The sequence below is a fragment of the Dipteris shenzhenensis genome, chromosome 5 (assembly GCF_047967505.1).
Source record: "Dipteris shenzhenensis isolate YYH24624 ecotype China chromosome 5, Dip_SZ_1.0, whole genome shotgun sequence".
Lineage (NCBI taxonomy): Eukaryota > Viridiplantae > Streptophyta > Polypodiopsida > Gleicheniales > Dipteridaceae > Dipteris > Dipteris shenzhenensis.
In genome coordinates this window covers 5,453,535-5,471,037 of record NC_141600.1, presented here as the reverse complement: position 1 = coordinate 5,471,037, position 17,503 = coordinate 5,453,535, and the positions used below count along the sequence as shown (strand labels likewise).

The 17,503-nt window shown below is 44.7% G+C and overlaps 1 protein-coding gene across 1 annotated transcript in view; it reads left to right on the top strand.

Annotated features, from left to right (window-relative positions):
• Nucleotides 1-17,503, top strand: part of LOC147901544 (beta-glucosidase 4-like) — a 159,860-nt gene that overhangs the window by 24,062 nt on the left and 118,295 nt on the right. The window contains exons 2-6 of the mRNA XM_087375354.1: nucleotides 3,296-3,362; nucleotides 3,578-3,636; nucleotides 3,735-3,810; nucleotides 3,893-3,967; nucleotides 4,133-4,220. Of these exons, the coding sequence (XP_087231480.1) occupies nucleotides 3,296-3,362; nucleotides 3,578-3,636; nucleotides 3,735-3,810; nucleotides 3,893-3,967; nucleotides 4,133-4,220 (365 nt within the window). The remainder of the gene's footprint in view (nucleotides 1-3,295; nucleotides 3,363-3,577; nucleotides 3,637-3,734; nucleotides 3,811-3,892; nucleotides 3,968-4,132; nucleotides 4,221-17,503) is intronic.

Sequence of the window (17,503 nt, the reverse complement as noted above, 5' to 3'; positions counted from 1 at the left end):
CCCAAGGGGACACCCCAGATGCAACAAATAGGTGTGATACTTCCACTCATCAGGCCTCTTCATCAGCTACGGTTAGTTCTTATGGGTCTTCCTCCCTTGGAGCTCAGTTGGCCACCTTAGCTTTAGTCGGGAGGACTCATATTTCACCTTCTCGTTAAGAGTGTTCAAGATTAGTGGGCTTAGTTTCCAGTCCCATTGGACTTGAGGCTCAGCAAGAGGGGGAGCGTTTCAGCAGTCTGCCAGACCAGCTTTAGGCCTAGCAGGAGGAAGTACCCTCATAGTTGGAGTAGCGGGTGCATCTATCATCATTACAGAGGTTAGTGAGGATAGTCATGCAATTCCCTCGGCAGTTACACTTCCTGATTCTTTAGGAAGGCAGCAGCAGTCAGCAAAGAGGTTGATCAGGCCTTCCATGATTGTGTCTTTCACTCCGATAGGTTTGACCCCCTTTGTGAGCCCTAGTCTAGGGACGAGTCAGGGACAAGCTATGAGGGTCCATTCCTATTTCCCAAGTCACAAGCCACGGCGGAGCAGTTTCATCCTGCCAGGGCAAGGCGTTGCGAGGTATCCACCTAGCAATTTCACATGCACCGGGGTCAAGCACAGGCTGATTGACAACTGGCTTTTTTGTCAGCCAATCGCAGCTCCCTATGCAGCATATTTGGCAGGTTTTGGGGCCTCCAAAGGGCAGCAACATGCATACTAAGTGGGCTGGAGAGGTACCTTTTATTGGCAGCCTCAAACCCCTTTAGGTCAACCCTAGGGCTGAGCAAACAGCCCAGCCAACCAGCTGATTGGCTGGTCAGCCAGTTAGGGCTGGTGGGTCGGCCAAAACCTATATAAGGAGGGCTTTGCCTCTCATTTTAGGACTCAGCTCCCAGCCTCCAGCAGCACCTTTCAGCCATCCTATGGTCTAGGTTTTCGTGTCCTGGATCAGTTGTGTAGCTCCATATGCCTCATGTCGCAGTTAGGGGAGCAGTTCAGCGCAGTTTTGTATGCAGATTTGGCACCATGTAAACAGTAGTCAGGGCATTTATGCTAGCAGTATAAATAAAGTAGTGTACAACAGTTAGGAAGATCTTTTGTGTCTCTCATGCTTGAGTTCTCCTTTTATGCTCATCTATTTTCCGCATAGCTTGTCCTCACATGCTACACAATCATTTACTTGGGTGTCATTACTTTCATCTTGATTGATACTGCCCTATTAAAGCACACTCTGCACTCACATAGTTATGTGATATGCAAGTAAAGGCACGATGAGTTAGACCAATGAATGCCCCCTTCTAGAGGATGCTAGGTTGGATGCAACCAACGATAGCATCTTGAAATTCAAGCTTGAGAATATTCTCAAAGCTTGAACATTATGGGATATAATTGATGGGATTGAAAACAATCCAAGAGAGGATTTTGGGAGTTATAATGAGAAGAGCCAACAGACTCACACTCTTTTGAATTCGAGCATCATGTATAACATAATCCCTGTTGTCAGAAACCTAAAAACTCCATTTGAAGCTTGCAAGACATGTCAGACCATCTATGAAGATCCCAGTAGGCAAAAAGCCTTAGTCATTGAAAGACAATCGAGAAGGCTTAGAATGTGAGGCAGTTAAAATGTAAGTGACCATTTTAATCAGCTCCAAGATCTGATGGATCAACCAGCAATGCTTGGTGAGAAGCAGCCTGTCCACAAACAATCGATCTTTTTCCCAACAGTCTCGTGGGACAACTTTGTCACCACACTCTCCTACAGAGAGCATCCTCCAAATTTCGCTCGGCTAGATGGTTACCTCATCACTGAGGAAACCAAAAGGCAAAGCAAGAAGTTGGGTAATCGGGATGATACAGCCTTCTGGCTAAAAATAAAAGACAAAATCAGAAACCCCAATTCAGCCGTAAACCAAAGCAGAATTTTACTTCTGAGTCGACATGATCATCATGAACATAATGACACTAAGAAGAAAGGATATTGCCTGGCCACTTTGATTCCGAATGTCGGAAGAAAAAAACAGATATGGCTAAAGGTAGGTCTAAACATAGTGGAAAAGACGCCGTGAATGTAGCAATGCACCAAACTAGTAATTTTGAGAAAGCCTTAACTATCTCAAAACAAGCTGATGAGTCATGGATCATTGACTTCAAAGCCTCCAGTCACTTTACTCCGCGCAAGGAGTGGTTCTCTCACTTGGAGAAAAGTGACAGTGACCATGTAGAACTAGGAGACTCCAGACCTCATCAAATCAAAGGTACTGTTTCTATACCAATACGAATGCTGAATGAAGATATGCAGGACATACATAACATTTTGTATGTTCCAAGTTTGAAGAAAAACCTTCTATATGGTAGTACCATTACTAAACAAAACAAGAAGGTGGAATTTGATGAAGGCGAATGTCTCATTTGAGACAAGGCTGATAATTTCAAAATCATAGCTAGGGGAATTGAGGAGGAAGGTCTTTATAAATTGAGAACATTTATACTTGACTTCAAGGCCTACTCTCAATTCAGTAGGAAATAAAATTATGTGGCATGAAAGGTATGGCCATTCAAAGCACAGACGTGAAAAGTTTGGAAAGAAAGGTTCAAGGAAAAAATATATCCTTGCCCTGAAACATTTTGACCTATGTGGTCCTATGAATGTCAAGTTAGTAGGAGGTAAGGTTTACTTCCTGGCGTTCATAGACAATTACTCTATGAAGACATGGGTGTGCTTCCTAAAGGAGAAGTCTAAGAGGTACTCTCCACACCTCCTCAGTTGGTGTGCTTTATTTGATGTTCATTGTGCAGTGTTGGCATTTCAGTTTGCAGCAATTCCATTGTGTGTGTGTACCTATTCATACTTGTATGTGGAGGGCACTACAGTCAAGTTCCAAAAAGAAGACATTTCCTTCCTATGATTTGTCTGTGTTAGAGCTGCTGTGAAGCAGGTAGAGCTTTAGGCTTACACTGTGGGTGACCTCATGACAGAGACTTTAAAAACGAAACTATCCTCCATCAGCTCAACTGGTTGAATGTCTGCTTTTCGTCCCATAATCTTTCTTGGTTCATTTGCATCAAGGTACGCTCCCCTTACACACATTTTCAACATACCCTCGGGTGCATTTTTATATCCTGTTACTTCTGGCTGTTGAGCAACTGGCTGCTTTTTTGGAACAGAAGGATAGGACACATTAATACCCCTGGGCGATGTTAGCTTGCTGCTTCTGTATTTTGTCAAAGAGCTATCTCATCTTTTATGGAGGCATGTGAAAGATCTCCCTCCCAGTAGTTTCCTTACATCAAAAGCTTTTGTTAACAGGTTGAGGGTGCTGCCAAGGAGGGAGGACGTGGCCCTAGCATCTGGGATACATTTTCTCACACCCCAGGTGGAGTCGCTGCACTTGATTTGTGATTTAAGCGCTAAAGTATTGGTGAAGCTTACAGCTTTCTTTTGTGGTTTGACTGGTTTGAGAGTGCCTCTATACTTCCTTCTCTAATGGTGAAGCTTGCAGTTCTCTTTTGTGGGTAGACTGTTTTGAGAGTGCTTCTCTACTTCCTTCTCTAATGCCGACTTGATTTTGACTATGGCAATTTATTTCAGGAAAAGTACTAGATGGCAGTAATGGTGATGTAGCAGTGGATCAATACCATCGCTTTCAGGCATGCATCCCTTTCGCATGTGTTATTCTTTTGACCTTTTGTTCATAGTTCTTTGATGTGAGTGATTTAGCAAGCTGAGTTACTTTTGCATTGTGCAGGAAGATATTGAACTTATGGCTAACATGGGATGGGACGCCTATCGTTTCTCCATTTCTTGGTCTCGTATTTTTCCTGGTATGTACAAGGGTGGTGATGGTTCTATGCTTTGCACCAAATCTTGCCTTAATATAACAAATTTACAATTATTTCTTTACAGATGGGTTTGGCACTTTTGTGAACGAGGAGGGAGTTTCGTATTATAATCGCCTTATCGATGCTCTTCTTGAGAAAGGTTTGCAAATGTTTTGTGTATATTCCCCTAAGCCAGAAATTGTTCTCGTCGTGTCTTGCGTACAGGTGTGTGAACGTTCTTCCATAATCTTCTCTAGCCGAATTCACCCAATTCGGATCTCTAATTGAACGTTGGGTTTCTTATATTTTTGGTCTATGATTTCAGGGCTTAAACCTTATGTCACCCTCTATCATTGGGATCTGCCTCAGAAGCTTCAAGATGCATTTGAAGGATGGCTTTCTTCTGATATAGTGTGAGAAATGCTTTTCTGTGTGCTCGTGTCTTCATTATGGTTTGAAAGTTCTGCTTTGTGGAGGAGGAGCAACCAGTCTGATATATGAAGCAGGGATGTGAAAAGTAGAGAGATTTTGAGGGAAATATTGGGAAAATGGTTTGCTTTGTTGAACTTCATTGTGGAGGGATATTATTCCTGTATCTTTGAAAAGTGGGAAGGGAGAATGACAAATTCCAAAAGGGAATGCCAGTCAATTCAATGTACAAAACCATACCAAGTTTGTATAAAACTTTTTTCCCCCCTTTCTTTTTAACTGGAGGCTTTTTCAGTTTTTAGTCTAGATGTATGTATACATACATCCGTACTTACATGCACATGCACATGCTTTTTTTTGGTAAAATCCAGTGTAATTATATCCTCATAAATTTACAATATGGGAAGTCTCCCACACACTAGCAATGGACTCCAAAAGAGAGCCCAATGGAAGAACTCAAAAACAAGTAGAGAACACTTCAAGGCTAGTAGCATCCAAGTCCCTTGCAGCAAGACTGTCATGTAAGGATTGTTTGAGGGACATTCTGAAGAAAATATATGCCTGAGGAAACTGTTGACCCATCCTAGAATGCAGTCTCTGTGTCCAAATGGTCCATAATACCCAAAAGCGAGTCCAGTGAAAGAAAAGGAGTAATGGAGACATCTGAGATGAGAGGCATCCAAACATCCAGAAAAGTTTCCCAAATCTGATAGAAGGGAACCGAAGCCGCAGTAAATGAGAGACATGAGTGATCAATGTGCGAGAGTGTGGGCAAGACCATAATAGGTGAGGAACTGTCTCGTAGGGATGAAAGCAACGGGGGCAGAAAGGGGAAGCAATGTGGCGTGCTGCCAATTTCACCCCAATGGAAAAGGCTCCCACTATACATCTCCAAAAGAAAAGCCTCTGTTTCAATGGCAATTTGGCTTTCCAGATTTTCATGAGTCGTGATTGCCACCAAGATAAAGGCCTATCCAAATTCCAAAGAGTGTTGGCATGCTTGTAAATCCATGGCTGTGGAAGAAGAAATCTGTAAACCTTCGAGGAGGTCAGATTGTGTATTGAGAGCGTATGGGTAGCAGGAGGTAAGGAAGTCAAATTCCAGTCCATTAATCTGTCCTGTGCAAACAGTGGAGGAACCGGAACAAATGGCTGCAACATAGTTGAAAGTGTTCTCCAAATGGATCTATGATGCAGACCCAAGGAGAATGTCCTGCAAGCTTGTGGAAATGAAAGCATATAACCTTGTTGATCCACAACATCACCAACAAATCTTATGCCCAATTTCATGAGATTGTATGCTTTAATAGGTGCCTGTAAAGCGAGAGGCGATGCAAACACCTTGCTCCAATGGATGCTTTCCAATCGAAAAGAATTACCATGATGAGAGGAAGCACCTGTCCATTTTGCATATGAAAGAATTCTCTTCCAATCATGAATAAAAGCAGTAGAAACAGGGCAACCAGGAATTTTCCCCTGAAAGGTAGACAAAACTGCTTCCCAGTGATCTGTAATCCAGTGCCCATATGCATGGGAGGCCATGTTTCCACACATAGCTGCTAACATAATAGCCCATGGTTGTTTTTGCTGAAAAAAATCAGCAATCATAGTGCTCTTTCTTGCCAACATATGAACCTGGAGATTGAGAATATTCAGCCCCCCATGAGTCTTGGGTGAACAAATAGATTGCATAGGTAGTAGTCGCAAAGCTTTTTTATGAGATTTGCTTTTCCAAAATATCTCCATAGCCTGGGACATATAGGAAGCCAAATGCTTGAAAGACCAAGGAAGAAGAGGCAAATAAAATTGCACATATGCCATAATGATGGACTGTACTATCCGGAGTCGAACATGTAGAGGCCAAGTGGACAAATGCCAGTATTCCAGCTTCTTGTTGATCTTTTGAAGCACCCATTTGAGCTGTTGTTGTGGAGTAATATTCCAGCCAATGGGGTATCCTAGATGCCTGACAATAATGGAAGAGATAATGTGGCCTGGCCAGAGAAGTGCATGCCAATCAGCTTCTTTCAAAGCTAGAAGTTTTGATTTCTGAAAATTGATATGCAGTCCAGCAGCTATGCCAAAGTCATTCAGTGTATGCATCAAGCGAGAAAGATCACTTTGAGAATTCCTTGGCATGAAGTATGAATCATCAGCATATGCCTGTGCCCCTGGAATTTGCAAGCCATGAAGCTGTCCTGTATTTGCCAGATAGTCCATATGCAAGAGTAACGGATGGGTAGCAATGGCATACAGTAAGGAACTAAGAGGGCAACCCTGTCTCACTGAGCGAGTCATAGTCCAGGTTCTTGACAACCCACCACCAAGCAAGCACTGTGCCGTGGCGTGAGAATAAAGCCAGTAGATGATATGGACGAGCCGAGGGCCAAATCCCAATTTATGCATAGTTTGAGAGATGAAAACCCAATGGACAGTATCAAAAGCTTTCGCAATGTCTACTTGCAGAATGAGAACATCTTGTTTAGAATATTTGGCATACTCAATCGCAAGCAAGGCATTGGAGATATTGTCAGTGATCTGCCTTCTGGGGACAAACCCATACTGCCTAGGATGAAGTCCTGCTTGCAAAAGGAAGCGAACCCTGAGGACAATCATTTTAGCAATGAGTTTGTAAATGACAGGCATGAGAGATATAGGCCGCCAATCAGCCATCGTCTCACACAACCTTTTTTTGGGAATCAATTTTACTAGGCCATGTTTCCAGGATGGAGGAAGAGATTGTTCTGCCCAAGCATGATTGATCATTAGAAGGAGAGTGTTCTTGAGATCACCCCAAAATGCACGGAAGAATTCAACAGTCAGTCCATCCCAACCAGGGGAGCTGCTTTTGCGTAGATGACTCAAAGCATCATCCAGTTCACTAAGCATAAAAGGCTGCTCCAATGCATGGGCCTGTTCCCGAGATAATATGGGCTGAACATGCATAAGAAATTGAGACCTGGCTGCATTTACTTGCGTCAAATGATCAGGCTGAAGAGAAAGGAGATGCTGGAAATGACTAGAACATTGCAATTCCAATTCTGATTTGGAAGTGGTCCAGGTGCCATCATCTTTCTTGATCCTGCAAATATCCTCCTTTCGCCTATCCGCATGGAGACTTTTAAAAAAGGCTTTGGAGGAGCAGCCCTTATCCAAAAGGGGTTTCATGCGAGCTCGGATTTGCCACTTCTTTAATTTGCGAAGATCATTTTGGTGGATGATCTGAACCGCATAAGCACAAGAATCCTGTTCAGAAGAAGTAAGCTGCCTATGAGAACTGATTGCATCCATTTGCTGCTTGTGAGATTGAGCCCATTTTATCTTAAGCCTGAGGTTTCCCATGTAACTCTGTCCATAGTCTTGAATAACAGCCTGTAAGCGATGAGCAAGACTGATCCAAGCAAAATCCATATCCTCCTGAGCATGTAAGAGGAGGGGACGGACAGCCACTCTCACCATGTTCTGAAATTGTTGATGAAGCAAATAAGCACTATTAACATGGAGCAGGCGACGACCAAAAAAAGGCATATCATCTATCAGGCGTGCTATTGATAATGTCAAGCATACTGGAAAATGATCAGATAGCAAGAGGGAGTGATCAATCCGTAATGTACATGTAAAATCAGCATACTGCTGAGCATGCAGCAACCCATATCTATGTCCCTTGTTGAGAGCCATAGATCTTCTGCATGCAGAGATGAGAGCATATCTTCCCAATGTCGAAACTCAGTGGGGATCATGTGAGAGCGATGAGTGGTATTGTCTTGGGTGGCAAGCGAGTTGTTAAAGTCTCCACACAAAAAAGCATTGGAAAGCCATGGATATTGTTTGAGGGAGGCCCACATTTGAGCTCTAGTCGCAGAGGTTTGTGAGGCATAAATAGATGCTATTTCATAGAGAGCAGCCTGCCAGGTGCACCTGATCACCATCCATCGACCCTGAGGGTCGTTGTAGGCCACCGTGGGCTGTATATCATGTTTTACCAGCATGCAAACCCCCGAAAAGTGCATTGTACCAGCATAAAAGATATCATAACCAGCATAGTGTCCTTGCTGGCCAGCCAAGAAGTGTTGGTTGTGTTCCTGTAAAGAGATCACATCGGGATGCATTCTATGTACATAATGCCAAAAAAGTCTCCACTTATTGACATTGCAAAGACCCTGAACATTGTATGTAATGCAAGTAATTGAAGTAGACATAAAAGATATGTACAGTCAAACCAAAAGGCAGAGTAAAGTATAAACTGTCAGGCCTCAGCCATGACATCAACATCCACCTGAGCTCCTGGATCATTAGCTCTATGATCCTCATCATTATCACATACAGGGATGCCTCTTTTTAGCACATCAACCCACAGTTGAGAAGCAAGGCTGCCAGTAGGGGAAGAGGTCTGACCAGGGGTAGAAGTTGAAGCATCCCAATGGCGAGATTGTAGTGGACGTGGTTTGAGAGCAAATACCTTTTTGGGTTGCTGCCAGGCACCCTGGGGAGAGACATGAGATTCTGAAATTTTGCCCTTACCCTTATCCTTTTGCTTAGCTGAAACCTGAAACACATTTTCTTTGGAAGGGACAGATTTGAGAGCCACATCACCCAGTTTGGTAGGCATTGCCTTAGACCCCGGGGCATAAGTTGGAGGGGGAGTATTTTCTGGAGCAAGAGGTGTGGGTGGGAGCTGATGCAGAACTGCAGGACACTGTGAGGGTAAGTGGCCAAACTTATGGCATGTGAAACAAGCACCTGCAAAAACTCCCCATTTCAAGTCAAAATATTTTTCACCAAGGGGAACATCCTCCACTTCTACCACAATGGAAGGAGGGGTTGGGTGATCTGTATCCCAAAGAATACAAAAGCGATTGCGATTACCCGAAGGACGGGGTGGGCATACAACTTGCCCCAAAGTGGCTGCCAAACTTGGTAACTCAGCCCTCATATAGTCTGGAAAATCCACTACCTCAACCCATACAGGGCAGTGATGTCGAATGAGGCTGTGGTAATCTTTGTTTGGCGACCATGGCATGACATGCACCATTTGTCTCCCATAGAATAGGGGCAACATCTCCAAAATCTGCTGGCGATATGAGGCATCCGAAAAGTGCACTTCATAAAAACCCCTAGAAGCAAAATATACTCCTTCAACAAAGCAGCCTCCCAACAATGCCTGAACCCACTGAGCCACATCATTTGCTGAAGGTAACTTTCCTGGGAAAAAGATGATAACTGCTTGCTAAGAGAATTTTCGAAGAGGAGCAACCAATGATGGAAGCTTCAACTTGTATTTGATGGCCGGGGGAGGTTTGGCCCACTCCTTCCGCCTGTACTGAAATTCATCTTTAAGCATGTCAAAGACATAGTGAGCGTCGACAGAATCTGTAGTAGAGAAATCAACTTGTTGTCTTTTGGAGTCCCGGGTCGACTCCTTGCGAGAGTAGCTTTTGAACTGATCTTCCATGAAGAGAAACAGGGCAGGATTGAAGGAAAGGCAGAAACGGAGCAGAGCTGTATGGACGAAGAATAGGCTAGAAGTACGAGCTGTACGGAATGAAGGAGGAGGCAGGGAGCGTAAAGGCTGTACGGATTTCAGAGGTGGAAGGGGCGGCTGACGCAAAAGGCAAGGCTATCTGTACGGAAAAGGACGAAGGGTACAGCTGTGCAACGGGGAAGATGGCGAAGGACGAGCAGATGCGACGGAGTAACGCAGAGAAAAAGAGGCCTGGCTGTACGGCGTCCGTACAGTTGTACGGGCGGAGCGCAGGGATGAACGGCAGAGCGCGGGGATGAGCGGAGGCCTGACGCAGGCCTGTACGGAGGCTTGGGGAGGGTGAGCGGAAACCCTCGACTCGTCTCTCCCATGCACATGCACATGCACATGCACAAGCACAAGCACACGCACACGTGCAAGTGTGTAAATATTTTTGTTTATGTCTTGCATTTATGTTTATACTTATTCACAAGCACAAGCACACGTGCAAGTGTGTTTATATTTCTATTTATATTTTGCATTTATGTTTATACTTATTCACACACACGCACACTTCCCCCCCCCCCCTGGTCAAAACCATTTTTTCCCGTACTTACATGCGCATGCACAAGCACAAGGGGGGGGGAAACCATTTTTCCCCGTACTTACATGCACAAGCACAAGCACACGTGCAACTACGTATATATTTTTATTTATGTTTATAATTATTTACACACATGCATGCTTTTTTTTTTCACGATGAAAACCATTTGTCATTATATTACAAAGAACAGTCCCAAAGAAAGGGACAGCCAGCTACAAACATTAGAAAATGTCATCATATGACAAGAGGGCAGGATAATCTAAATCCCGCGCATGCAGACGATCACAAATAATTGATATTAGCTATGTGTGTTTTCAATAAAGGTTCTCAGCCTTGAGTTGTCCTTCTAAACTGAATTATTTGGCGTCAACAAGAGGTACTCTGCCTTGGCTTGGCCCCCAAAAATGGATGTATTGTCTTTTAATTTGGTTTGATGGTATTGACCACCCAATTCAGAGTAAGGGGGGGTGACGAGTGACGGTTTGCCCATTGCTGGTCGCAAGCTGACTGAGAAGTCACTATCACACAATAGGTGTTGGATAGTTGGACTTGCTCTTTGCAGTATTGCGGTGGAAGGGGGATCGGTCTACTCCTTGCATGTTGGGTCTCACACTTTTTGCTCTAAGGGGGGGTGTTGGAGATATGATAGCCATAGAGTGTGGTGATGTGATGTGTTGGTGTGTAGTACTAGGAGTTCTAGTCCTAGTTCATGTGTGTGAGTCATGTGTGAGTGCCATGTGTCACTTTGGGAGTTATTCCATATACACTTGGTACATGTGTGTGTGTTCAGTCTATATAAGGCTTGTACTTCACTTATCGTGTCATACTTGATGAATGAATGAAGGCCTTCATTATGTCTTCATTTGAGTATCACTTCTTCACTCCCTAGCCTATCTCTCTCTCTTTACCTCACACCATGTTTCTAACAGTTTGACCATTAATTACGGTTGCTCCTTGCTCTACATAGGAACATGCATTGCATCTGGAGGCATCTTGTGTGAGGCCAGGGAAGATTATGAGGCCATATGAACAAATTTCCTAGCATTCAAAATATGTGCCTGCACAAAGACCCCATTTGAGCGGCACTGTCCATTGCAACATTATTCACAATGATAGAGTAGGATTCAGGCATGTGGACATCCGTGTCCCATATAATGCATAATCATTAGAATTTCCATGTTGCTTGGGTGGGCATACCACGTTTCCCAAAAATGCTGCAATTTCGGGCAAAAGTTTCTCCAGGCATTGAGGAACGTCCACTACTTCTACCCAAACCGGGCACCGATGCTTGGTGAGTGATGAATAGTCCCGTGTGGGAGACCAAGATAGTACATGCACCATTTGCTGCCCATAGTGAAGTGGAGAATGCTCCAAAAGCATTTGTTTATGCTGCTCATCAATCATGATTACTTTAGAGAAACCCTTGGCCGGATAATGTACTTTTTGAGCAAAGCATCATCCCAAAGTCCTAGTCAGCCAATTTTCCACATCTGCAGCAACCGGCATTCAACCTAGGAAAAAGATAAAAACTGCATTTCTAGCACGTTCCCAAATGCCCAACTTGAGATGTAGGCTCCTTCCAATATTTCCAGGTGTCTTCAAACCCGTAAACCCGTCATGCATAACTACATAAACTAACTGTGCCTCATATGACATATGGGCAGGGTCATAATGGTATGCTTTTGCTGCTTCTTCTGAATCTGGCTTTCTTTATTATAAGTTTTATCAAATTGAGGATCAGCCATTTGAGCACAATGAAATCCTCACTTGTTGAACTGAAAACTCAGAAAGGGAAGTATGAGCAGTAACATAGAGGTATTCAAAAAAGAGAGATCCAGAGAGCAGAGAGAAATATCCCCAAAAGGAAGAGGTTCACAAGGTTGCAAGCAAAAAGGGGGAAAGGCTTGTACACAACAGAGGAAAAGACGCTTTAAGAGAAGGTATTGCATTATGGAAAAAGGGGAGAGGTGATCAACAGGAAGAAAGGCAACAAAAGGCACAGCTCACTGAACTCACCCATGCAGCAGTGTGTGCGTGTGTGTGCGCACACACACACATGCAGTTAGCAGAGGAAAGAAGGCGACAAAACAGCTTGGAGGTGATGGAAGGTCTTGAAGACGGCCTGTGGTGAGGTTTGCAACTGAAGTGAAAGAGAACAACCGGGAGAGGGAGCAAGGGCTGAGGAAACCCTAGACAGGGCTGCAAGACACCATGGCTGCTCTCCAAGCTCTCACCACACACCACTCACAACACATACACACTTCTTTGTGGTGAAAATATTGTTGCTTTTATATAACAAGATGAGCATCCCAAGGCAGGATATGCTCAAAATACATCAAGCAAAGATGTCAATATATGACAAATATACATCCTGATCTAGAGACCCTGTTTGCAAACAATCATAAAACGATTGTTGCGAAGAGTGCCTGAAGGAAGAGTAAGTTGAGAAAGTGGGGTCACCAAAAACTCTATGATTTCTATCCTTCCACAGAGTCCAAAGTGCCCAATATCGAACCCAAATAAAGAAAAAAACAAACTGATGTCGAGGGGGATGTATCCCAAACAGCCAGAAGTACTTGCCAAAAGTAAAGCCTGGAAATATGGCGCATAAAGTTTGATCCAATAATGCCAAGAAATCACATGTATGAGAACAGTGCCAAAAGAGATGAGACATTGTTTCCCTGGGCGCCAAACATTGGCGACAAAGTGGTGGAGCAACACGGCGTTGTGCCAAAAACTGCCCAGTTGGAAAGACTCCCAATAAAACATGCCACAGAAACACCTGTTGCCGAAGAGGAATTTTTACTTTCCAAACCCCATGCAATCTTTTTCACCACCACTTTGCCGTTCTATTCATATGCCAAATTTTATTTGCCCTCTGTGCAGCCCAAGGCAGAGGCAAAAGAACTTTATAGAGCGCCGAAATTGTAATATTGCCGTAAAGGACGACATGTTGATCTTGGCAAATGAAGAGTCCAGTCGTTCAGGCGATCCTCCACTTCCAAAGCAGGTACAGGAGTAAAATTCTGAATCAAGGAGATAATCTTATGCCAGACCGGACGATAATGCAATCCAAGACTATTTTGCAGCAGCCTGAGGGAAAGAAAGAGGGGCCCTATCATCATGAACAATATCTGAAACCAAAGGGATCCCCTTTAGACTAAAAAATAAGACCGTCGAGGCTCTTGCAAAGCCAGCGGAGGGGAAAAGACCCGAGACCAATGTACACTTTCAGCCCTCAAGGAATTACCCTGTAAAGTATCTCGGCCATCCCATTCCAAATGCGAAAGAACATGTTTCCTTTTTTTTTAATTTTTAATAGGAACCTTCTATTAATGCTTGAAAGATTTTCATACAAGACAGCAGCCCCGAAGGTGCCGAGTATGGAAAAAACCGCAAAAGGCTGAAAGAAAAACCGGCTTGTTCCAAAGAAACCTAGCTCACTGCCTAGGGGATCTCTGGAAGTGGGGCTAATAGCCAAGTGGGGGGACTATACAGCCAGCGAATCCCTCGCAGAGTGAAGATGTAGAAAACACCTGCAGGCCAAGCCTTGTAGAAACGAGCACGCCTCTCGATAGTCGCCCTGGAGCCTGGAGTCTTGCGCTCCCAAGTGGACTGTAGAGTGTAAATGATATCCTGCCATATGGCAACTAGGGTAGCCGCGGGTGGAACCGGGTGCTCACCCATCACAAGACTGCAGTGAGCCACCCAAATGTTCTAAGCCATGATGCTGGCTACCACCTCCCTGACACTGTCCTCCTTAAGAGAAGGAGGAGCTAGACTGTCAGGGGGGACTGCCTCATGGAGTGCGATCCTCTGGATGCTCTGACCCTGTATCCGGTAGGCTGGGGAGATCTCATCAATCTGAAACGCGTGTCCTCCCTCTGTCAACCAAGCCACCATCCCCCAGGTGTAGTCTCTATGAAGACTCTGCATACGTGTCATGATCCTGAGGGCTCCCATCCAAATCCTTGCTGCGCTAAGACAACTCCACAAGCAATGCGGGATAGTCTCCAGGGCACCATTGGAGCAACAATGGCACTGTCCGTCCACTCGCATCTGCTCCAACCATGGTTCGATGGGCAAGCCTCCATGGGCGGCCAGCCAGAAGAAGTAAGAGATCTTCCTCGGCCGCAAGCTGGACCACAACTGCGTCCAAAACCTGGAGTGCACATCCCAGGGCACTCGCTGGGTCACCCAATGTCTCTCCCTCGAAGGGGTCCACCTCGACGAGTCCATCTGAAGCCTCTTTCCAATCCGTGTGGTGTAGGAAAGGAAGGGCACCTCATCCACCTGCTCAGCTGGGCCGCCCTTGGAGGGCCAGAACCACTCTCCCAGATCCCACTAGACCTCCCTCAGGGGTCTACCCTCCCACAGCCAAAGGCACCATCTAGAGGCATCCTGCTTTGAAATACTGGGAGGGTCAATGTGCCACTCCTTCCCCAAACGGCCCACCACTCTGATCATCTGCCAGTGTATCCCATCAAGACTCCCATCCATCTCGGGGTCAGTCTCAGTGAGTGGCTGAAGTAGGTCTCTAGGTCCTACACGGAAGAAGCCAGGGTGCGTGCTGCCGCGCTGCATCAACATCCTCAAGGGAACACCAGTACGGGAAAACTGCCCCAGCCATCTGCTGTCTCTCCAAACGTGAAGTCCTTCCTACCAGGACTCCGGAATGGCTAAGTCAATCTCGCCCATCCGCTGCCCTGCCCCTCACAGATGCGTTAGGGCATCAAGCCTCGCCTCTGTCTCCATAGGTAGTCTGCTCCCACGGCCAAAGGACCCTGCTGGACCAGTGTCCCACTGTGGCATCTTTCAACTCTCTCTCCGTGAGAGGTGATTTAAGATGCAAAGCCTATTGCGAAGATGGAATTGGATTGACACATTGAAGGAGTTCATGTTGAGATGACATCACATCTTGTGATTGATAATCAACCTACCAAAATGTCGAGCAATAAACACAAGTTGGGCTCTGGAATTTGTCCAAGTACCATCCAAATTTTTAACCCGGCAAATAATGGCAGATTGCCTTTTATAATGCAAGTTTTTACAGAACTCTTTTGAGGAGCAGACCTTATTACTAAAAGCCCTCTACGTTTAAGCAAAGCTCATCGGTTCCAGTGGTAATGCAAGGAAAAGGTGAAAGAGACGAAGGGTTGGCCAAGAAGGGGGAGTCAAGTCAGCTCCAGAAGCGAGTAAACAGTTTGGAGGAAGAAGAACGGGGAGTAGTAGTCACCATAATGCAGGGTGTAGAGGAATAAAAGAAGGTGGCGATCGGTCATGAAGCACTTTAAGTGGCGACCTGCCATGAAGATCGGCCGAGACAATCCATCAGAAGAGCAGTGTGGGGAGAAAAGAAGAACAACAATGAGGGAGCTGAAGGCAAGGCGAGTCAGAGAAATGAGGAGCAGAGAAATAAAGAATCCATAGCGGAGGCGCACAAGAAGAAGAGGGAGTAAGCAGACCACCCTCCACGAATGCCATTCTTTAAGTGCAATCTATTGTCATATGCCTATCTCATTGTCCATTTGCACAAATCGCGCAACCCCTGTACATTATATGTCAAATACTAAAGATTTGCCAACATATTTACAGATTTACAGGTATGTACAAAATATAACACTTGAGATAGAGATCAAGGCTGATATCAACCTCAGGATCCAAAGCATGATCTGGAGGGCCAGACAACAAGAGGGCAGCTTCATCTTTTGAAAATTGTGTGCGGCTCGCAGTCACTACACCCAAGTAATACCCATACTTGAGTTCTCAGCAGCAGGGGTGTGCCCATTAGAGGAAGCACCTGTACGAGGTGGAAGTGGCCTCTTAGCTAAGACAACTTTCCTCGGGGTTTGCCAACCTTCATTGGAGGATTTTTCGCTTGCTTTTGTTTGAGTTATAGGTGGCATTTGAGAATTACCATTGGAGACAAGAGCAACCTTAGCCTTTCCTTTATCCTAGACAACTGGAGCAGGCTTATTAGTTTTATTTTTAATCCTATAAGTCCAAGGAGGCATCCTATGTAAGGTCAGGGGACATTGCGAAGCCATGGGCCAAATTTCTTGCATTCAAAGCAAGCTCTTACAACAAGGCCCCACTTGAGCTTTGTAGAATGCACTACCCATTGCCACATTATTCATGGTGACAAAGTATGATTCAGGTGTGGGGCCAAATGTATTTGAGTTCCCGTTCTTCTTGGGTGGACACACCACCTTTCCCAAAGAAGGTGCAATTTTTGGCAATAGTTTTTCCAGACATTACTTCAACCCAAATCGGACAGTGGTGCTGAATCAAAGAGGGATAGTCTCGCGTGGGAGATCAGGAGAAAACATGCACCATCTGCTCCCATAGTAGAGGGGAGAATGCTCCATAAGCATTTGTTTATGTAGTTCAGCTGTCATTATTACCTCAAAAATCACCAGGCTGCATATGGACCTTCTAAAAATGTGAGCCAGTTTTCTACATGTGTAGCAACTGGCATGCCTCTTGGGAAAACAATAATCAATGCATTCCATTACGGGATCCACAATATGATGCACCTTAACCATAATACCAAATGTAGGAGCAAGCTCCTTACGAGTATCTTCAAGTCCCTCATGCATGACTTCATAAACAAGCTGAGTCTCATGAGATACATTCAAAGGTATATACTATGCTTGTGTAAACTATGATTGTCTATGGATGGCGAGCCTAGGTACCCAGGCTCTCGAAGCATATTTGAAAAGAATAGAAACAGTGCATAAACACTCATGGGAGAACTAGGGTCAAGGCACAAACAACTATCCCATCCTTGGCTGAGACTAGTATGATACCATTGGGGGGAGAAGCATTGTGCCAATACATGAGGTATCTCAATAAGCTTGGAATGCAAGTCGGATAACACATAAAGCATTGGTGGAGGCTAAAGATAACGGAGGCTATAGAGACAATTGGCTCATACAAAGATGGGGAGGAATGGATAGAGCTATAGGGCATAAAGACTACAGATATAGCAAAAGACTTAGTGAAATCAAAGAATTAGTAACACAGAAACTAGAGAAATTATGGCTAGACCTGGGTCTCCCAATTCCATAGGTGTGCCTTCTTGCACTTACTTTGGAAGTTGTAAAGAGCTTTCAAACTTCGTCTTTCCACACATGCTTTCCACTTGTAGTTATCTATAAATTCCGACCTAGGTATGGGTATGTGGTGATTGTCTCCAAAGG